The sequence below is a fragment of the Perna viridis genome, chromosome 1 (assembly GCF_037379345.1).
Source record: "Perna viridis isolate PV_CMFRI_1.1 ecotype Kerala chromosome 1, ASM3737934v1, whole genome shotgun sequence".
Classification (NCBI taxonomy): domain Eukaryota; kingdom Metazoa; phylum Mollusca; class Bivalvia; order Mytilida; family Mytilidae; genus Perna; species Perna viridis.
The window spans coordinates 16,988,898-17,011,973 of NC_142445.1; the positions used below are offsets into that span (position 1 = coordinate 16,988,898).

The following is a 23,076-nucleotide window of genomic DNA, read 5'->3' on the forward strand; positions in this document are numbered from 1 at the left end:
AATATCAGCATAATTGTAAGAAAGAAAATATATTTTTTTTTTATCATGAAACGTCTAATACATTTAAGTCTAAAATAATACAGTATTTCTAAATTAAGGTTTAGTCTATAAAGCCGGCATTTCAGTTAATTGCCACAAGTCCTTAGTTCGTGTAATTCATGATCAGTTTCTTTATTTATGTTTTAACAAAGGACTCAGACCTTTTTGGGCTGATATTTTGGTATGTTTAGTTGTGTATTATTTTTTCAAAGGTGCCAAATTTAAAAGGAGGGAGGTTGGTGATAACGCCAAGTCCTTAAACCACGCCGCATGTTTTGCGCTTATCCCAATAATTTATTCAGGAATTTTTGGCCTCTGTATGTATTGTTTTGTTTTCACTTTCAGTTTTCTTTTATGTTGCTGTAGTATATACGTGCAGTTATTTCGCTGTACATGTGTTTAATGTTTTGGGACCAACTACAACCTGCCCTGTGGTGCGAGGATTTCCTCGTCGTTTATTGATAGTCTTGAGCTGATGTTTTTCATCCCCGTGGGGTTGTTGTCTCTTTGACATATTCACCATATCCATTCTCGTAATATGTTATCAGTTGAAAAGTTTTCCAATTTAATTAATGACTTTTATAATCAAAACTAAATTGGTTTTACATTTTCGCGGACGGTTTAACCAATCATTTACGAGTTTACAGACATACATGATCAATGGACAACTGTCACTAGCATGATCACGTTGATATTTTTCAATTTATATCTAATAATTGTTCATTTTAGAACTTTTGAAGGTAATGTATTGTGCCGGTTAGAAAATATATAGTGCGCACAAATTTTCTATCACAAACGGATTGTTTTTAAAATCCAAGAGATGTGGTAATTGCGCAAGTTATTTGGAACACGGAAGCATATAAAACGGAAAATACTTTTCTGTTTCCTTTAAACATTTGTGCACTTCTGAAAGGTAAGATGTACTAGCACGGCTGATTAAATACAGTGTCCTGGAAGTTTGAGCCGTGTCATGTTTTCATTTTTCATTAAAATTAAAACAAAAACAACTTGCGTTTCAACTGACGGTTGATGGTCATAGATCGTACAAGAAATAAAGTAAAGTAATTTATGTTTCATATATTTATTTTTATATACAGGAACTTCGGGAACGCATTATTGATTTGATAGCTTAATCAAAAATTGAATGCAATGAAAATCACCTTAGTTTACCAATGTAAATAACTACATAAAAGATAAGAGACAAGATAATTTTTATTCCTTTCTTACAAATGCTTTAGATAAAATATTTGTAACAGTTTCCCAGTATTTTGTTTTCTAAACATTTTGAATTTTGGACTTATTACCCCTTACTATGCCAAGTTCTTGTTCAGATTGTTTGTTTGTTTGTTTGTTTGTTGGGGTTTAACGTCCGAGCAGCAATATTTCAGCTATATTCAGACGATGAACATGAAATTGATGATAAAATGAACGTGAAATGATGATGAAATAAAAAAGGGGATGGGACACAAGGACAATGGGGTCAACAAATTTTGATTGCCACTAGAAAAAGGGAGGGATGGGTAAGGTCGGGCAATTTAGCCTCCTGTGGCGGAGCGCAAAGGTTCCTACTCCTATCGAATACCACAGCAGGGTTCTTTAACGTGCGAGGAACGTGGCATCTTTCCCAACACGGTGCACCACTATGGTTTGCGGTCAGGTTTTCCGTATTACAGCATGTAACACGCCAGGGGTACCCCATTCCACCACCTGGGGCACACATCCCAGTTGTTCTGTAGGCAGAGCGCCCTAGCCCCCGGCTAGGGTTCTGAGCACTATTTGGTCCTCTTTTACGACAAGCTTAGCGCTGCTGCAGGCCTATTCTTCGAACTCCCGGACCTGCACGGGATTTGTTCAGATTGTATGTTCGCTGTATTTTAGTAGTATTCTTTGTTATTTTGTTAAGTACAGAAAAAGAAAAAAAAATCGTCATCTCACTACTTTGAAAAAGAATACTCGCCCAGATTACGACTAAATGAGAAAAAATAAAACTAACTGGTAAATAGATTGTTTACTTGTTGACTGAATCATCAAACCTTATATAACAGGGCTTCTAACAAGTAAGTATTCTACCTCATTTGCCCTTTATTTGGCGATGTTTATTTTTTTTCTATATCCGTTTATTTTTATTTTTTCCATATCCGTTTATTTTTATTTTTTCCATATCCGTTTATTTTTTTTTTCATATCCCTTTATTTGGCAATGTTTTTTTTTAAATCCCTTTATTTGACGATGTTTATTATTCTTTTTAGATATAGATCTCTCACATATTTTTTTTAAATGAAAATGTTATTAAACTTGTTCACTGTCATTCCGCACTTCCAGTTATTGAGTAAATATTTTGTTTTTAATCCGAATGATTTCCATTTCAATACTCACGTGTGTTAAATGATTAAGAGGATAATGTAGTAAATTGCGTTGATGATGAAAAAATTCGACACTAACTACCAAAGACCTGCTGGTTACTTTACACCTTGCCGAAACTACGCAGACTTTTTGTATCGTGCTAGAATTCTAACAAATAGGCTTCTGGAACAGGGTTATGTTGCTACAAGATTGAAGTCATCACTACAGAAGTTTTATGGTCGTCATCATAAACTCGTGGATCGCTACGATGTATCCTTCTGCGCCATGAAAACTGATTTGTTCAACGTGTCATGGTTTTCCTTTCCTCTTTCGTCTACCCCGGACTTGACTTTTTATGAGCAACTCGGCGGACGTTTCTAGAAAGTAGAGGACGCTTACCCTACCGGTGCACCTGGTCCATGCTCCCAGTTTTTAGTGGATTCCGAGTTGCTCATTTGCTTTTGTTACTCTGTATGTATGATTTTAGTTACTTTATGTTCTTTGTTGTGTACGTCTGTTTTCCATGTCTGGTCTTTGTCCCTGGATTACTTTCCTTTGATTACCGCTATTACCTTGGTTCCCTTGATTACTCTTACAGTTGTTGTGGAATACGTTTACCATTTAAGAATATATAGGTTAAACGCTCGGGAGATTTCATATGAAATACTGAGTGTGAATAATGCATATACGTAAAGCCACTAAATATATTGGTTTTTTTTTAATGTTTAAAGTTATATTTAAGGTAGATCATACCTTATATTTCTAGTAGTTAAATTTTCATATTTTTTTTCTGGAATATTACATTAAATGAACGCACTTTAGAATACTTAATGTAAAAAAGTCTTAAGTCACCGAACATGATTTCGAGACAATTGAGCCGTAATAAAGGCAATTCTAATATGGATTCTGTGTGGAATCTTAATATTTCGTCAACTATAAAAAAAAAAGTGGATAGAATTTCTTCTAAATGTATATCAAAACACATACCTGACATACTTATATGTTTCAAAAAGAAAATTGGGATTCATCGAACGTTATTCTTGTAAAATGAAAAAAACCCTAATAGAAAATTTTCCCACAAATTATCTCCCTTTAAAGAGCCTTTATAAGTTAATATTTGTAGTTTTACCACACAATTTTTATGTCAAAAATTTTGGCATAATAAATTTAATTTAAAATACTGTTTCTACATCTTTCTGAACATCATTAGTTTATTGAAAATGCATATGTCTGTGTGATACTGTAAGAAGTCAATAAAGAATGCTCTGTGTAGTAGGTATGATCTACCTTCACATTGAAATCGCATGAAACTTTCAACAATGAACATTCTAGGTAAGATCTTTATATTCATTTCTCAGTTTTATTTCAATCATACAAAACTTAACATACCTGATTTTATAATTAAAACCTTATCGCAACCGCGCACGTAGTATTCGGTTTTCACTCTTATACCAGGAAATATAGGCAACTATTTCGCTGTACCTGTGTATAATGTTGTTTTAGGACCAGCTGCAGCCTGCCCAATGGTGTGAGGGTTTCCTTGTCATTCACTGAAGACCCATACCCATTCTCCTTACATTGTTCCATATACCGTTTTTTTTTTTGGTGACCTCCTGAGAAATTTTCTGTCTTTTTTTAAATACGCTGGTGCATTTTGTAACGTTTTACCGTATCCGTTTAGCTGGAAATTATCAGACATAATTACAGGTTGGTTGAGTTTATTGATAGTGTAAGGTTTTATTTTGATCATTAGTTAAGAGACAAATTTGTTTAAAAAAACTTAATTGATTTTGTCTTGATTAAACGGTTATAGATGCTTCGTATGAGATGCCTTAAACACCAGTACACATGTTGCTAATTGTACAAAAAAATCAAAACTACATCTAAGTTAACTAAAAAATAAACATTTAATTTGTGTTGTCAAGTAGCTATACTGTTGTACATAATATATCATATTATTCACAATTCTATCTATAGTTCGTGTAAAACGATAGCAGTTACCATAGAGAAATAAAACAATTGACATTGCTAATGTCTTGGGAGTTCATCAAACTTTTAGACTTATTGACCAATGAGACACTTAGATTTGATTAAATATCAGGAAGATGTGGCTAATAATATTGATATCTCTTTCATTAATGGCTGTTGAATCAATGAATGTAACAGAAGTTCTTCAGCAATATATCCTTTTTTGCGGACATGACTATATTTGTGATAAATCAATTTTTGATAACGTCTACCAAACAACAACCACATACCAAGGAGTCAATTTGTGTCCTCAGTGTTCGTGTGATGAAAATTGTCTTTCTCAAGGAACTTGTTGTCTGGATAAATACTTACAATTTCCTACCTTTTCATGTTATGATAGTGTAATGTTAGACGCTACTAAATACAATTCATCAGTTTTCTACCCAATGATTCTTGATTGTTCCGCTAAAACGAAGAAGCGAGACACTGATCAATGCATGACGACAAGAACAATATCAGAGAAATTTAATCTCCCCCCAGTTACAGATCCAAAAACAAACTTTACCTTCAAAAATAAACATTGTGCAAAATGCCATGGAGTAAATGAATATATTGAATGGGAACTCTCCATCTCTTGCTATTTATTTTCTGACTTCAATTTCTTTTCGTCGTACGACGAAGTTATAGAACATGGTATGAACAGGAGTTGTATCATGAAACATATTCCCCCTGAAAATGTTTATATTCAAAACTGTTCTTTAGGAAACAACATCAAATATGAAACATGTAACTTAACAAAAGCGTGGCGAGACTTTGACTCTAATCTAGTAAAGATGTGCGAATCACCGTACAGATTGAATTACCATATATTCAAAAACATATTTTGCTATATGTGCAATCCAGTAATAAGGCATTCAAATGATATCGTGAATTATTGTAACTACACTGGGGTTTGGGAGCCCAGAGATAATACCTTAGAAAGAGCATGTTTAATGAACGGACAATCAAAGAGGATGTTACCATACAAAAATGTCTTTTGCTTCCTTTGTAACAGGAATAATACAAAATCTCAACTCCTACAAGATGTGCACAGTGGGATATTGCACATCGAAAATACAAATGCATTGAATATTTATCAGTTTGAAATATTATCATTTCAAACGGCATTTTATGACACTGTCTTGAAGTGGACTTTAAGCTATTATGACCGACCTAATATGACAGCTAATTTTACAAACCTCTTACTAAAGGCTTATTCATTAGACAATACCATGAAAGGCTTATGTAACACAAGCCTTCTGCCAAATAACATATACAGCATTATAAATTCGACGGTAGATGTTTGCAGTTGCGAACCCAGCTTACTTTTTGTCGGCTATGTACCTTGTCTTGATGTTCAGCTAACATATCCGTTAGGTTACATTCGGAATGTAATATACCGTGGTAAGTGGAAAACACCCGAAGAGGCTTATCTTGTAACTAATGGTTGTTGGAAAGATAAAAGAGGAATATTTCAGGACAGATGCAATGGATACGCATCGGACACGTTCTCATTTCTACCAGTATATGACAACAAGACGAAAATTCTTTACAAAAATTTGGATTGCTTTATCTGTAACTCAGGGTTAAAAGGTGCACAAGATTTACTAAGAAAACAAAGTGACCTATCAGTACCTTTTTTCATAAAAATAATTTGTAATGACATGATGTACATCGATTATTACAGAATGCTGACATTTTACGACATTATAAAGAGTTCCAAAACTAATAATTGTAGGATAAGCTTACGTAAAAACGAAGATGTAAAAGGACACCCGGTAATCGAAAATGTAAACTGGTTAATTCAAAAGTGCAACATTACAGGGCAATGGAAATCATATGATCGAAATGTTGAATATGCATGCGAAAACCTTTATACCTTCAATGTTTACTCTGATTTCCGATCTGGGAAAGAGTTTAAAAACATTTTTTGTGCTATGTGCAACTTCCCAAATGATGACGATGCTATAATTGACACTTGTAATGACACCAGTGCCTATTTTAATGATTTGCGGAAAGATGGTTGCAAGTTGTTTCCATCTTCTTATAAATATTTACCTTACAAAAACATTTTCTGCTACAAATGCAATAAAAGATATAGGCCTTTAGACACTGACGTCACGATTCCACATGAAATCGCTCAATGTAAACTCGAGCCAACAGACTGTTTTTGCTCTGGTCCCGAATGTGTCCTTCCAATTGATATACCAGGAGCTAAGTTCAGAAATTTGTTTACTGTGGATGATAATGAAGGGGGTTACACAAAAGATACAGGTTTGAAATGCAATGGAGATCAAATATTTGATAACATAAAGGTAAGCATGATTAATCTAATAAGTTCAATAAATTATCTAAGATAGGTAAATTAAGAAACGGAGATACTTTTAGGCATCATACACAAAGAGCAATAAAATATCTCAGACAAAAAAATCGCCTTTATTGGTTGTTGGCTTTTGGGGCACTAGAGGCAATAATTAAACTATATCCAGGCGATGAATGTTGAGTGGATGATAAACTGAAAATGAAATGATGATAACAGTGAAAAATAGGATGGGAGATAAAAAATAATGGGGTCGCCAAATTTTGATTGCCACTGAAAAAAGGGAGAAGTGGGTAGGGTCGGGCAATTTAGCCTCCTGTGGCGGAGCCCTATGGTTCCTACTCCGATAGAATACCAGAGAATGGTTCTTTAACGTACGATGAACGAGGCATCTTTTCCAACACGTTGCACCACTATAGTTTGCGGTCAGGTTTTCCGTATTATGGCATGACTACCACAGCATGTAACATGCCAGGGATACCCCGTTCCACCACCTGGGGCACACAACCCAGTTGCTCTGTGGGCAGAGCGCCCTTGCCCCCGTCCAGGTTTCTGAGCGCTATTTAGTCGACTTTTACGATAAGCTTAGCGCTGCTCCGGGCCTATTTTTTTGACATCCGGACCCACACGAGGTACCTTTATCGGTAATTTGTGACATTTTCCTTTGATGTACACAGTCAATAATGAGTGTCACTGCTTACTGGCCTAGATACAAAAAATAACAGGTTAATTTAAAACCAGGCATGCGTGAAAAATCGAAACGTCACATTGGAGTTGAATAAAGTTGTCTCATTTTGTACTTTTTTAACATACGAAAATAAAATGTTACCTTTAAATAACCGACAAAAAGAATATTAGGCAATTTGGTTTTTAATACTGGCTTTCTCACGGGAATCTCAGACACACCCTAACGGACTCGACCTGAGATATACGAGATTATTAGATTATTTAATATTTTTTCAACGGGATGAACATGAGAAACTCCCGCCGCGAGTTGAAAAAAAAATGATAATCTGTTTTGCTGAAGTGTAAGGCATTAGTTTTCTTTCATTTTTATTTTCCTTACCTAAATATTTAAGGTATATAAGCGCTACAAAATTTCCTTTCGGGACGTCACGTATGTTGTGCAGCTGTGACACACATCATTTGAAAAAAAATCGTTTAACTATGACGCTCGCGTTTAAAATTTGTGGAATAATTTAGGGATTTATTCATTCTTATCGGGTCAGTTACTGTATTCAATTATTTTCCATTATAGACTAGAAAATAATGCCACAAATTAGCCATTTTCTCATACACAGTAAACAAACAGACGGTTATTTAGGTCAAATATTCCACGACGTAAATAATCTTTTTCACTTCATCATCATTTCATGTTCATTTTGTCACCCATTTCATGTTCATCGTCTGAATATAGCTGAAACACTGCTGCTCGAACGTTAAACCCCAATCAATCAATCAATCAATCAATCAATCAATCAATAAAGCAATCCAAGGAATGAAGCCTCAGTGTTTTACGTATTTTTGAATTTGGAATACTGCAAAATTTATAAATAGGGTAGATAAAATATGATTTAATTCGGGGTCAGACAAGTCTGACTACTGGATTGGTGAATACCCTCGAGGACCTCAGGCCGACCATCAGCGGTATCGACCCAGTAGTTCTAAAATACAAAAAAATATTAACTGATAGAGAAAGAAGTGTTGGTTACTGGAAGGGTTTATTTCTTAATAAGTAGAAGTGTTGCCCTTAAAGAAACAAAGTAAGATTATTTTGATAGCCGAAAATAAGTGAACAAAATAAAAACATATTCCAAGTGAAATATGCAATACACAAAAGTAAGACCATAATTATTAGGAACAGCTTATGTCACGATTCCGTTGCTAAACCACTTTTTTTATTTGTAGAATGTTTGTCGAAATATCACCTGCTACAAAGGAAAATACCTTTTAAAAAATATTTGTAGACCTTTGTTTATCAACACAAAGAACTTGAGGTATAAATTCAAGACTGTTATCAAATTAAAAGTAATGGATTCCATTGGTTTAGGATCTGCCTTAAATTTAACTATTCAAAGAGTTTCGGATTGGTGGATACGTATCTTGAGAACAAGACTTAATTTGTCAGTAGATATTAAAGTTTTATCGATTGATATATCTTCCAATGTGGAATGTAAAACGCGGTTAGTCAATGGAAATATGATGGCAGTAGACATGTTAATTGACTTCATCATTGCTTCCATTGTAAATAGACGGAACATTGAAAATGGACTGTTGCATCTGCGGAACAACCATGATGTATTCACTATTAGCTTAAATGACTCAGTTGAATATTACAATATTAACATAAGTACGTACATGAAGACGCCAACTACAAATCAGTCAAACTGTAGAATTCTTTATCATATTGATGACAGTAATGAAGAACTTTTATATGAAGCAACACCTGTTTCTGAACAGATGATATGCAGATATGTTGAGTTTTCTGTAGAGGAGTATCGACATAACAACTTGACACATCAGATTACTTTTCCTGACTATAATCTAATATTGGCTCCTTCCAACTACCAACTAGAAAACAGTGTAGTAAGAGTGTGTGTTGAAATATTAAAACCACACCTTGATGAGACCCCGTTTCAGAAATCTACCCTTGAGATGGTCATTGATGTTTTAAACATTGTTTGTACATGTATATCTTTACTTTGTTTGCTTTTAACCTTTCTTACATATTGTGTTTTACGACCTCTGCAAACACTACCTGGAAAAAATAATATGTGTTTAATTTTTTCACTATTTGTTGCTCAGTTCTGTCTGCAGTTTGGAACTATTTGGAGAGCAAACGTTATAATTTGTAAGTGTTTGAGCATAGTACTTCATTTATGTTGGTTGTCAACATTTGCATGGATGAATATTTGTTCCTTTCACATGTATAAAGTTTTTTCAGGTATAATGATATCTGATGAAAGTAGTGACCGGACAAGATTTTACAAATATTTCTCTTACTCTTTCGGAATACCTTTTTTGTTGGTAGTGACAAACATTGGTGTCGGTTTGGCTGGAACTGGAGATATTGGATATGGAGGAAATGTATGTTTCATTTCGAATTCGATATCTAAAATTATTTTGTTCATTTGTCCAGTGGCTTTGATTTGTCTCATTAACATAGGTCTATTTTCTTATACGGCTTACAAAATTCATAACCGTCCAGATGTACGGAGTACTAGAGATTCTAGGCTTGATTTCTTGATATATGTGAAAATGTTTGCTCTAACTGGCATTACATGGATTGGCCAAATCGTTGATGCTCTCCTTCCTTTATCTGTACTAACTGTTATTGTAACAATATTATCCGGTCTGCAGGGACTATTTATATTCCTCAGTTATGTCTGTAACAAGAGAATATTAGCAATGTACTCGACTAAACTGAAGACGAAGGAGACGAAAATGACCAACTCCACTTTTGCAAGTTCTGTTCGATCTACAAGGGATGTTCAACTATCCGAATTGAGTTCTGTTACAAATTAAATGACAAGATATGTCCCAAGCAGATTTAAATAATATTAATGTTATGTTCTTTTTTCAAAAGGTAATCAAGGGAAACAATGTTCTCGCGTTATTAAATGAACGATGAATGGTTTAGCCTTTAAATGATACGGAAATGTTCAATACAAGAATACTTCCTTTTATCGAACCGAATTTAAATAAATATATCTATATAGATGACGTATTATCTTTAAACAATCCTAATTTCGGGGATTTGATACATCGCATCTTCCCCAAAGAGCTTGAGATTAAGGATACTACAGACTTTGTGAGGTCAGCTTCATATCATGACCTACACTTAGAAATCAATTGTAAAGGAAAACTATTGACCAAACTTTACGACAAAAGTAATGACTTCATTCAGAATTAATAAGTCATCCAATCCATGATACTTTCTTACTTGTATAACTTTTGCGTAAAAATACTGCACATACATTGTTCAAAGATTTTTTTATGAGGATTAAAGTCGTTATTTTATCCATGTAATTTTTTATGTCTGTAATTTTAGATTTATCTACTGCTAAAATAAAACGCATATAATTAATATTTGTAGTTTGTATGTTCTAAAAATGACGAAAGTAACATATGGTAAAGGTCCATATTATCCATCATTCACATCGTTTAATGCCAAAGTTATTTCTCACGGTGAGCAATACTAGATTTACTTTCCATTCAGCGTTTTTGAGGAGCTGTGGATTAGAAGATGTTCCACTTGAGCGGCCAATAATATCATGGGCATATTCCTTGTTTTACATCAGGAAACCCAAAATGTCATTCAAACGGAAAAATGTAACAAAGTATATGTGAACGTTTCATCTAATTCAGTTCAATGGTTATAAAGGTATTGCGGATAAGAAAATGGTCCCCTTTGTTTAACCAACGATAAAGTTAATGGTTTGCATCAGGGAACCAAAAGGTCATATGCAGTCAGTTTATAAAAAAAAACAAAAACAAATTAAAAACAAAAAAACAAATTAAAAACAAAAAAAGAAAAACCAATAAAAAAGAAAGCAAAACAAAACAAAGCAGAATAAGAGACGCACAATGGCATCAGGGCAAAGAAAGGCAGCCAATCATTGATGCACCAAAACAAAAGTTTATTACCACAACTATGAGGTACAGTACTCAATAATTTGAACCGGTCGAAACTTTTCGAAAACTATCAATTACGTAGTATCCACGTGCATAATCCAGGACCAAAAAACTATTAACTTTTTCCACACAAATTAATAAATCTTTTTAGCATCATAAAACTAAACAATTTAAAACAAAACACAATAAAAAAAATAAACAAAACAAACAAACCAAACAAACAAACAAACAAAAACGAACAAACAAAACAAAAAGTAGGCAAAACTAAAACATTACTATCAAAACGCATATCTTCTTGTCTATATTCAATATTAATATTAGCAGGAAACCAAACAAAAAATTATCAAGGATAGAATGATGTATTTAAACGAACAAATATTTCATTTTCATAAGATAATGTCGCCATAATGACGTTTTGTGAATTGGTTTTATGTAACCGTCTTGTTGACGAAGTATTACACATTCCATTTCGCGATTCACACGTCGATCCATCCACATGTCGAAGGTAATTCAAATTCCTCGAAGGGAGCATGACATTTGTTCAAACCAATTCGTGTCGCTATAAAAAGCTCTGTTATTTGTTTTATTTACTTCATGATTTCTTTTTAAATATATATGTTTGTATGTAATAGGTTTTTGTACAATACATGAAATGTGTGGATGGGGTATGTTGCTATAATACATCACATGCATTTTAATCAACAAGATTGGTAATGTTATGATACCAATACATCTTTTTTACTTATGAAGTTTTCTGTTTTTCGTTTATTATAGTTAAAATTAGATATAAACAGGAGGGTTGTGAGATTGCATTAAAACTATATGAAAATAATTTTCATCTTTTCTATCGGCTTGTCCTAAATATCGTGCGCTCACAAACTTTGAAAACCCTGTTTTTATACATTAAAAAAATGAAGCAGATTTATACTTTATTTTCATCGATTTCTTGACCTCCTCAGGTTCTTTCAATTGATCTCTGAGAGTAGACCACGAAATGAGGTTGATTTCATGATGTTTGTTGTGTCGTTTATCTCCAATTTTTGTTGGTAGATGCCATGTATAAAAACACGACTCTAGGATTGTTTAAAGACAATACATCATCTATATAGATCAACTGAGAAACTGAGATCAAGGGATCTGGATTTTCGTTTTTTTATAGGATCAGCTAAAAAAGTATGAATAATCTCTGCCAATTAATACGTATCTATTCTTTTCCAGGAAAACAAAATTGTATAATGATTTGTTAATCACAATTTCAATATGGGGAATCGCAGTATAAATTTTGAGTTGATTATATTATTTTCCTACAATAATTTTGCATTGAAAGTTTCCAAACTTTGCTGGATCAACATTGAATTGATACCATATGTAACATTTTACATATTTTATTAAGGAAACTATAAGTACATGTGTAGTCCCGTAAAATCAAGTTCGATTCTTAATTACAAATGACGTTTAAATTTATATCTAACCTGATAATTTCCTGTACACAAATCTCGGACAGAGGCTACACGTCAAAATAAGTTTGGGTTCAATCAGTTCAGGTCAGGTCAGATAACACATTGTACTTAACACATTTATTGGTTATAAATTTTCAATGACAACAACTCAAATGAAAGAGCAATCAAGGGAACCAAGATTTCAGCGGAAACAAAAAACGCAATCCAGGGACAAAGACCAAATTAAGGATATCTCAGCATCAAAGTTAAATAAATTATTTGCAACTAATCGAAAACCGACATGTACTTTCAAAACTACTAACCTATATGGAACTCATGTTTAGCATGATAACTTCCCATCTGTACCTGTGTACGGAGTGTTCATATAACAACTCATACTTTATGCCAGAGCTTGCCGAAACTACGCAGACTTTTTGTATCGCGCTAGAATTATAACAAATAGGCTTCTGAAACAGGGCTACGTTCATAAAAGATTCAGGTCATCACTACAGAAGTTTTATGGTCGCCATCATGAACTCGTGGATCGTTATGGTGTATCCATCTGCGCCATGAAAACTGATTTGTTCAGCGTGTCATAGTTTTCCTTTCATCGTTTGTCTATCCAAGACTTGACTTATTATGAGCAACTCGGCGGGTGTTTGTAGAAAAGCAGAGGACGCTTAACCTACTGGTACACATGGTTCATGCTCCCAGTTTTTAGTAGAGTCCGAGTTGCTCATTTGCTTTTGTTACTTTGTATGTATGATTTTAGTTACTTTACGTTCTTTGTTGTGTATGTCTGTTTTCCTTGTCTGGTCTTTGTCCCTGGATTAATTCTTTTGATTACCGCTATAACCTTGATTATTCTTTAAATAAAAAAAATTGAACAACTCATTTTATTTGAAATAATTCCTACAAAATAAGTATTAGTCTATATAGTTTTGATATAGGCTCAAAACTGGAGCGCAATTGGCTCGTTTTGTACAGAGAATGAAGTAAAGTGAGGAACATGCAGATGAAGTCCAAGAGGTTATTGTATGAGAGGACGAAGACCATCTATCGAAACATCATATATCATAGGTAATGTTAACTGGTTACTGCCATGACCCCTTCATAAGAAGCCAAGTCTAGAGTAGAGGAAAGAGGAAAGAAAAACTATGACACGTTTTCATCTGGTGCAGATGGATACACCGTAACGATCCAGGGGTTCATAATGACGACCATAAATCAAATCTTCTGTTGTGATGACTCTAATCTTGTAGCAGCCAGGTTTTGGGTTATTGAAATTGGTAATTGCAATCAATTACAATTAAATACATTTTGGAAAGTAATTACAAAGTATTTGTAATTGAAGGTAGCTTCAATTACATGTATTTGAAATATTTATATACTTTCTGAACAAAATAGATTTTTTTCTAAAATACTTCTCAAATACATTTCAAATACATTGCAATTCAATGATAAATTGATAATTCTAATTATGTTTTCGCCCCGTGCAAGTCCGGGTGTTAAAAGAATAGGCCTGCAGCAGCGCTAAGCTTGTCGTAAAAGGCGACTAAATAGTGCTCAGAACCCTAGCCGGGAGCTAGGGCGCTTTGCCCACAGAGCAACTGGGATGTGTGCCCCAGGTGGTTGAATGGGGTACCCCTGGCGTGTTACATGCTGGGGTTGTCAGGCTATAATACGGAAGACCTGACCGCAAACCATAGTGGTGCACCGTGTTGGGAAAGATGCCACGTTCCTCGCACGTTAAAGAACCCTACTGTGGTATTCTTCCGGAGTAGGAACCATAGGGCTCCGCCACAGGAGGCTAAATTGCCCGACCCTACCCACCTCTCCCTATTTCCAGTGGCAATCAAAATTTGTCGACCCCATTGTCTTTGTGTCCCATCCCTTTTTCATTTCATCATCATTTCATGTTCATTTTATCATCAATTTCATGTTCATCGTCTGAATATAGCTGAAATATTGCTGCTCGGGCGTTAAACCCCAACAAACAAACAAAGATTCTGTTTTCTGGAGGTAGTTGACAATATTTTTCCACTTATTATTGTTCATGGCCAAATTTTAACAAATTGTATACTAGTAGTCTACTGAAAACAAAAATCTAGAAAAACAATATATATCATTGTGTGCTTCTTAAGAGAAAGTTGGGATATTAGGTCTCATATACATTAATTTCTATTTACAATATACCCGAATAACACGTTAGTGCTCTCTACAGTTATCTTCCCACCCTGTATATATGATTATGAATAACATTTCTTAAACGTCTTTTTTATGTCATGTGATGTTGATTACCATTGATATGTTTGGTAGATGATATAGCTGTTTATGCTGATGCAATTAAATTTCTTTCTCCTTAATAAACCAGTCTCGATATATTTATTATATATATATTTTTTTCTATATTTTCAATTATGTATTTGAAAAGAGGATATTGACAAACATAACAAAAGTTTTATCACACCTTTAACACTTTTGAACATTTGTTACATGATAATTAACCTTGTTCAATCTCATAATCTACCTTGAACTCGTGTCACCCTCAGTGCTTTCATTTTTGGATCTTGAACTTCCAAAGTATTTAGTTGCTGATGAGAGGCTGTTCCCTGAAACACGTGCACAGCATACTGCAGTGTGTATATGATTGTTTCCGTTTGATTGTGTGTTACAATTTTTATTGAATTGAGTATAAATTTTGTAAATCAAACTTTTGCTGTCATATGCCCTCTTTCTGTTATAAGTAATTTACAAACTGTTTAAAATAAATATCTAATATTTCTGTTAACAAGTACTGCATGTTCTATGTTCAGATGCGGCTTGACAGGGAGATTTGCTTCATTTTTGTCTTATTTTATACATACAAAAATTTAGACTGTTTTCTTTGTCATACAAATAATTACGGCTATGAAAATACTCATCAATTTTCATTTTTATACGTTTTTGCATTTTAGAATGTCTTGGTTTTTAAAGGGTATACCTTTATTTAGTAATTTAATTTAAAACCGAAAAAAGACTGTTTTACGAAAAATATTATGCCATGATACAGATTGTATGAAATCAAACAAAATATTTGTTTTCAATTATGATATATGTAATAAACCTGTTTTAAATTATTAACATATCTTTAAGGTATTATAAATAAATATCACTACTTGTAATTTCCTTTGAGAATTTGCAATTTTAACTCATTTCATTCTAAATTATTAAAATACTTCTAGGTTCGAAACTTACAATATTGAAGCGTTTTATTCACATAAATAACGGATAATCAAAAGTTTTTAAACAAATAAAAATTATTTCTAGGTTTCTAGGATATTTGCAAATATAAAATCAACTCGAAAATGTGCTATGTATTACTGTTGTATATAGATAAAATGAATATTGATATCAACCAATGCATTTGACATCAATTTAACAATCATTATAATCACACTTTAACCTGGGGCTGTAACTTAATACACGATGTATGGTAGTACGGGACAGTTCATTTAGATGCTGTTATGTAGGATAGAGGATCAAATTAATGATGCATGTCACAACAAATCAATATTATACAAACGTCTCAGAATGTGACGACTCTATTCACTACACTGCTCCATCGGATCAAATTGATACAGAGAAGATATGTAAACGTATAGAAAGGCCTGAAAAATTCTCAACGATATAAGAACTGTCAAATTTGCGATGCAAATTTTGCGATTAATTTGATCCTCTATCTTACATAATAACATCTAAATGAACTGTCCCGTACTACCATACATCGTGTACTAAGTTACAGCCCTAGATTAATCCTACGAGGAGGAATGACCCGGTCAGCGAAAGCTATATTTTTATATAGCCTAGCTGGCCGAGTGGTCTAGGGCACTGGACTTAGTGCAGGCGGTGTCGCCATAGATGTCACAGCGGTACGAGTTCGAGTCCCGCGGAGGGAACGACCAAAAATTTGCATCGCAAATTTGACAGTTCTAACATCTTTGGGAATTTTTCAGACCTTTATGTATATATATATATATATTAATGGTATCTTTTATCAGATCTTTTTAAGAGTCATGGCCATTGCCACTATACGTCACCTAAGTTACATGATGTCTCCATGGATGGTCTCCTTCCTTTCATACAAAAACCTCTTGGACTTTATCACATTAGAACCAAACTCTACTCTATACCTCTCAGTCTACTACACTCCCTTTACAAAACAAGTCTTGACACTCCTGTTTCTGACCCCACCTCATCATTATACAGACTTGTTGCCATCATTTTAGATATTGGTTTCCACAGACTCTTTAAACCAGTTTGTGTGAAAAGTCAAGATGAAGAAAAAACGATCATTTCTTCCACTACCGTTTGTCAACAAAGGTATATATGCAATTAATTTGGCTAACATCCTCCATCATCAAAAAGTTACCAACAAAATTCCCCCATATTTCAAAGAAAAATCCATACCAATTATTTCATATTCCTATTCATCACCGAATGCATCCAAAATTTTCAATTATGAAAGGCTATTGCAGAACCTCGAGATTGAGGACTTCAAAGCTAAACCACCTGACTGTTCTTGCAAAAACTCTCCATTCAAATATGGTCCTTCCGGTCACGTCGTTACGGGAGATTTGTCCATCATCAAAAACGAATCTCTGCGTAATATCCTTTCAAAAAGTCCCAAGTACCGTGAACCACGCTCCATAAATTAAAGTTTTTAAGGATGTCGTATAGGTTTACGCAAGAAAATGGATAAAACGAGAACATGAAGACATTGATTCTCTCTGTCAGAATGGTTAAAGGCGGTGAGGTCTTTAATATTGAAACGAATGAAAGTTTTAAGTAGGCCAATGAGTGCCAATGCTACATCAGTTTTCATAGACCTCGACGTAGCAAATACAAAACATACTAGTTTCATATATTGTAAATTTCGATATGCTGTACACGTGTTTCAAGGAGTAACCTCTCATCAGCAGCATTAAAATCAAATATGTAGGAAGATCATAATCAAAATATTAGTTGTAGACAAGAAGTACTCATAACAAAATCTATCGAAAGAGGAAAACAAAAACATTGTCTACTAAACATGAAAAATATATTGTCGTACCTGCAGACAAAGCCCAAAACAACATTGTTTTTTGTATGCAAAACGTTTTACATATACTGTTTATTATCGGAGGAAGATGTAGAAAATAATAGCAGTGACTACAAAATCTCCAAAGAAGAGATTGTGGAAAACCATAAATTTGTGCTATCCTCTTTTGGTCTATACCAAGGACGATGATTGTGATTTACCGTCTATGTACTGGATTCCTAAACATAGCTGGATATGCAAAATGTACCGCCAAACCTCTTTCAAAACGTTTAACTTCTATACTCGTAGCTGTCAAAGAGGGTCTTCCGTCCTACCACAACACTTGTTACTCCTGTACTGGTAATAATTCAATGTGGATCCTAAAATATTCGAAAGATCTTTTGAAGACAATCAGTTCAAGACTATTATCAGAATATAATAGCATTAAAATCTATGATTTTTCAACACTGTATACTTCTATTCCCCATACTCAGTTAAAATCCCGACTTGAAATATTATACATCGTTGTTTTTCCAAAAAGAATGGTACACCTAGATACAAATATATAGTTCTTGGTAGAGATTCCTATACTTTGTAAGAAATAATTCCAAATCATCTTCCAAATATACAGAAGAAGACGTTTACAAGATGCTGGAATGTTTAATCGACAAAATATTTGTTCAGTGTGGGGGACGCGTTTTTCAACAAACGGTCGGCATTCCAATGGGAACAAATTGTGCTCCTCTACTTGTTGACCTATTCCTTCACTCTTATAAGGCTGACTTCATAGCTGATCTGATCCGAAAGAAAGAATATCGTTTAGCTAGATCCTTTAATCTCAGTTTCCGCTACATAGATGACGTATTATTATTTAACAATCCCAATATAGGGGATTTGATACACCGCATCTGCCCCAAAGAACTTGAGATAAAGGGTACTACAGACACTGTGAAGTCAGTCTTATATCTTGATCTACACTTAGAAATCGATGGTAAAGGAAAACTATTGACCAAACCTTACGACAAATGTGATGACTTTTCATTCAGAATTTTCAACTTTCCTTTCATCTGTGGCAACATCCCTTCAGAACCTGCCTATGGACTGTTCATATCACAACTCATACGTTATGCCAGAGCTTGCCGAGAATACGCAGACTTTTTGTATCGCGCTAGAATTCTAACAAATAGGCTTCTGGAACAGGGTCATGTTGCTACAAGATTGAAGTCATCACTACAGAAGTTTTACGGTCGTCATCATGAACTCGTGGATCGTTAAGGTGTATCTATCTGCGCTATGAAAACTGATTTGTTCAACGTGTCATAGTTTTCCTTTCCTCTTTCGTCTACCACAGACTTGACTTTTTATGAGCAACTCGGCGGGTGTTTCTAGAAAAGCAGAGTGCACCTAGTCCATGCTCCCAGTTTTTAGTGGAGTCCGAGTTACTCATTTGCTTAAGTTACTTTGTATGTGTGATTTTAGTTATTTAATGTTGTGTATTTATGTTTTCCATGTCTGGTCTTTGTACCTGGATTACATTCTTTTCAGTGTATAATATTCTTCCAACAATTTGTTTTAATGCATCCCATCACCGAAAGTTCATTAGACTTCATTTGGACTAAACATTATCGACATTTGATATTTCTGCTTCCATCTCTTTAAATGAATATGGAAAGTTGTAATGCATACATAAACAATCAGTTATAATAATAATAAAAAAAACATTTTTGTTGCCCCAAAACCATGCAATATTTCTGAAACAAATGCTTACATTGACTACCTATAAGCAACTTTAGTTCGAATTCCATCTTTGACCTTGCACGAAAGTGCGTAATCTCACACTCCCCCAATTTATCAGTAATCAAATGAATGGTTAAGAGATAATGTCACAAGATAAGAACTGTCTGAACAACATACAAGCCTGCTGGATATGGGGACTTTGATTCTTTTTTGTGTGCTATTGGCTTTAGATTTTGGTTTTTGTGTTCCAGTATCAGACACAAACGGTAATTGACAATTTTCAGTTTTTTCCTTGATATACCTGTAGTCGTTGATTTGGACCATATTTTTTTTATGATATGTCGAATGTTCGCAGACGTTCATAGCTATAAAAAAGTTTTTAGAAATAATGAAAAAATATCTGTAAGGAATGCCCCCCGATATTTGTTTTTTTTGGGGGGAGGATGGGTCTTTTCGCGTTTTAAGGTCTCTGCGTGCAACGTTATCTGTTGATATCATAACATAAAAGATCATTGACTTTTGTAACAGAATACGGCTTAAAATGGTACATTAATTTCAATTCACAAATACAGAATATCATTTACTTAGACATTCTCCTGATGTACAGATTTAAACAACAAAAGCAATTCTTGTATAAACGATAAGCTAAGTAATTTACAAGTACTTCTTAAGTCTAAACAATCAAATATGTAGGTAAAGATAAAGCAGGCGAGAAAATATGCAGAAATGACCATTCAAGTATAATATTAGTTTTTTGTTTCTACATGTAATAATCCTGATTTCAAATTATGCAGCTTGCATTATGATAAAATTTACGGCTTTTTTGTGTGATAATCCAAAACGATATAATTATAGCACACCAGATTTATATTTCGTATATTAACTGCTTTAATTCATGAAAAGACAAAGAACACGCCCAGATTGTTCACACATTAAAAGATTACTTACACTTTACGACATAATGTAGTACTATCATGATCTTTATTAAAACTATGAATTGATTTCTTTTATCTTTGAACAATTGTATGCAATAATGACCCCATTGCTCAAGATAAACAGTTGATTTACTGGAAACAAAACTTAAACATTGTATTTTCGAATCAGGAGGTGAGACACAAGCAAATATATATCCCACCACTTTGTTTATTGAGTGTCTACATTCAAAGTAAATACTGTATTAAAGATGTCGTATCTACAAAATGAGCGGTAAAACTTATTATTAACCGCGATAATATTACCCAAGGGATCAAGTAACATTCTTCAAAACACACCAATACATACACATTTACGGTAAAAAAACCAAACAAACAAAAACAAAAACAAAAACAAAAACAAAAAATCAACAACAACAAAAATCTTTGTTTTGCAATAGGATGGGCACTCTTTACTTCCATTTGCTGTGCTTATATGAAAAACAATAACTATTCAAGGTAAAGAACTTCAAAACCATATTTTACGTCTTATAACAAAACTATGTAACATGGAACGTCTGAAGATATAAATTACTATATATGAGTGTCTAATGCCAGTATTGAATTGAAATTATTTCACATGCATTATATTGAACAATACTTTTGGTTTTTTACAGAGAAACGAGCAAATTGCGTTGGTATGTACAATTTGAAAGAATCTAAATTTGTTTTGATGAAAAATCTTAACCAATGTTTTCCTATGTACATGTACTTTACCTCTGGAAATCGCTACTATTATTACTATGAAACCAATAAAAGGATGAAGAGTATCTATAATTGATTCAAAAAGAATTCTTTAGTTTTGAGTCATATAAATCAATATGTTAACATGTGCTAAAAGTTTATTTTAGAAAGTGCACAATATCAAGCGTGCCTCGGTAAACAAGAAATATTATGCAAAGATGGAAACAAATACTAGTAGAAAGTTGGCAAACGCATTTTGTGTGTAAAGGAACCATACTTTAAATTATGTTAATGAAAATGTCGTCTCAGATCGAGTTGTTTTTAGGAAGAATCGATGTTTGTTACAACATTATTTTGTTTCGTTTTTTTTTCAGATCCGTGGACAAATATTCCAAATCCATGTTTAAACAATCCTAGTAAAAAGATTTACTTTCCGCATCCATCCGATATTAAGAAATTTATTCAATGCGATTTACTAAGCAGAATGTATATTGTTCAATGCCCAACTGGAGAAACCTATGACTTTACCACGTCATCGTGCTCAAATGGAAATAGTCAGCCACCTATATCAACAACCCCAACACCTTTGCCAACAACTACACAAGCACCAAATCCCTGTACTAGTGCAAACATTGCACAAGGCAACATTTACTTTCCTTTCCCTACCGATCCTACCAAATTTATTCAGTGTGCCCCGAATGGACTTCCTCAATTGGGTTCATGCAATCCAGGAATGATATGGAACCAGCAAAGATTAGCCTGCGTATTTAATACACAACCAACAGGATCGAAGACAACGACTCCAAAGGTCATCATAATTACTCCTCCTGTTAATCCATTTGTTAAGCCAAGCACACCGAGAGTGAGTGTATCATCAACAACTACTCCAAGTGGAACAACAGTCAACATATGCAAACACAAAGTAACCAATTTGGACGAACTTTTTCATCCTCATCCTGACCCACACAAGTTTATACAATGTGATCTTTGGGGAGAGATGTATGTGAGTGATTGTCCGCCAAATGAAGTTTGGAACGACTTTTCGAAGACCTGTTCTTCCCCGTACATGCAACTGACAACTGCTGCTCCGATATTTGGATAGAAGTTTGAAGTTTGAATAAAAGTCATATCCCTTTACAAAGAAATTTCCTGGATATTGTTACAACCTATGGCGTAGTAAATAACTTTAAACCAATTCCTTATACGTTTCTTTGATTGAAAAGGGGAATTCACAATAACGATCATACCCCCTTAAGCCGTCGTTTTTTTTTTTTGTTTTTTTTTGTTTTACTAAACACTGATATTCATATACATCTCGTTGAAAGCGGGTAGTATGTAGTGATCTTGGTGTCCGTTTGTCCGTCCAGATTCTTTTGTTACAGATTTCTGTGCAACTACTTATCACAGTCATTTATATTGTGATGGCTGTTTTACATGTTCTAGGTAAGTCATATCATGGGGTTCTATTTTAGACTTAAACTTTGTAATTGGAAATTAATTCATACATTGGATATAATATATATATATATATTTATATTTTTGCTATAAGGTTTTTGAATCTGGGAGCAGGGATAACCATGTGTGCGATTTGCCAAGAATATTTTGATTCTACTAATGCGCTAAAATTTGATTTTGCTTTCTAAATAACCATGCATACATTTTCTTAAATTTCAAAAGACACAATACATGACCTTCTCGATTCTCTTAACAATAATGGAAATGAACACCTTAATTTTGATAAAATCAATACCTTTTTATCACTAATTCAACGTACACAATATCTTAAAGTAGATGAAATATTTAAAGGTACGTACATAACTGTAATGTTATTATAATTGTTCT

General features: G+C 33.8%; 2 protein-coding genes across 2 annotated transcripts; both read left to right on the forward strand.

The window, feature by feature from the left end:
* Positions 1–717: 717 nt before the first annotated feature.
* LOC148627513 (uncharacterized) lies at positions 718–10,806 on the forward strand. Its single transcript, XM_088574229.1, has 3 exons — positions 718–1,095; positions 4,360–6,704; positions 8,618–10,806. The coding sequence occupies exons 2-3, from the start codon at positions 4,488–4,490 to the stop codon at positions 10,232–10,234; spliced, it is 3,834 nt and encodes a 1,277-aa protein (XP_088430355.1). The 5' UTR covers positions 718–1,095; positions 4,360–4,487; the 3' UTR covers positions 10,235–10,806.
* An 8,888-nt stretch (positions 10,807–19,694) lies between these two features.
* LOC148627514 (uncharacterized) lies at positions 19,695–22,429 on the forward strand. Its single transcript, XM_088574244.1, has 3 exons — positions 19,695–19,845; positions 21,168–21,188; positions 21,609–22,429. The coding sequence occupies exons 1-3, from the start codon at positions 19,770–19,772 to the stop codon at positions 22,334–22,336; spliced, it is 825 nt and encodes a 274-aa protein (XP_088430370.1). The 5' UTR covers positions 19,695–19,769; the 3' UTR covers positions 22,337–22,429.
* The last annotated feature ends 647 nt before the right edge of the window (positions 22,430–23,076 follow it).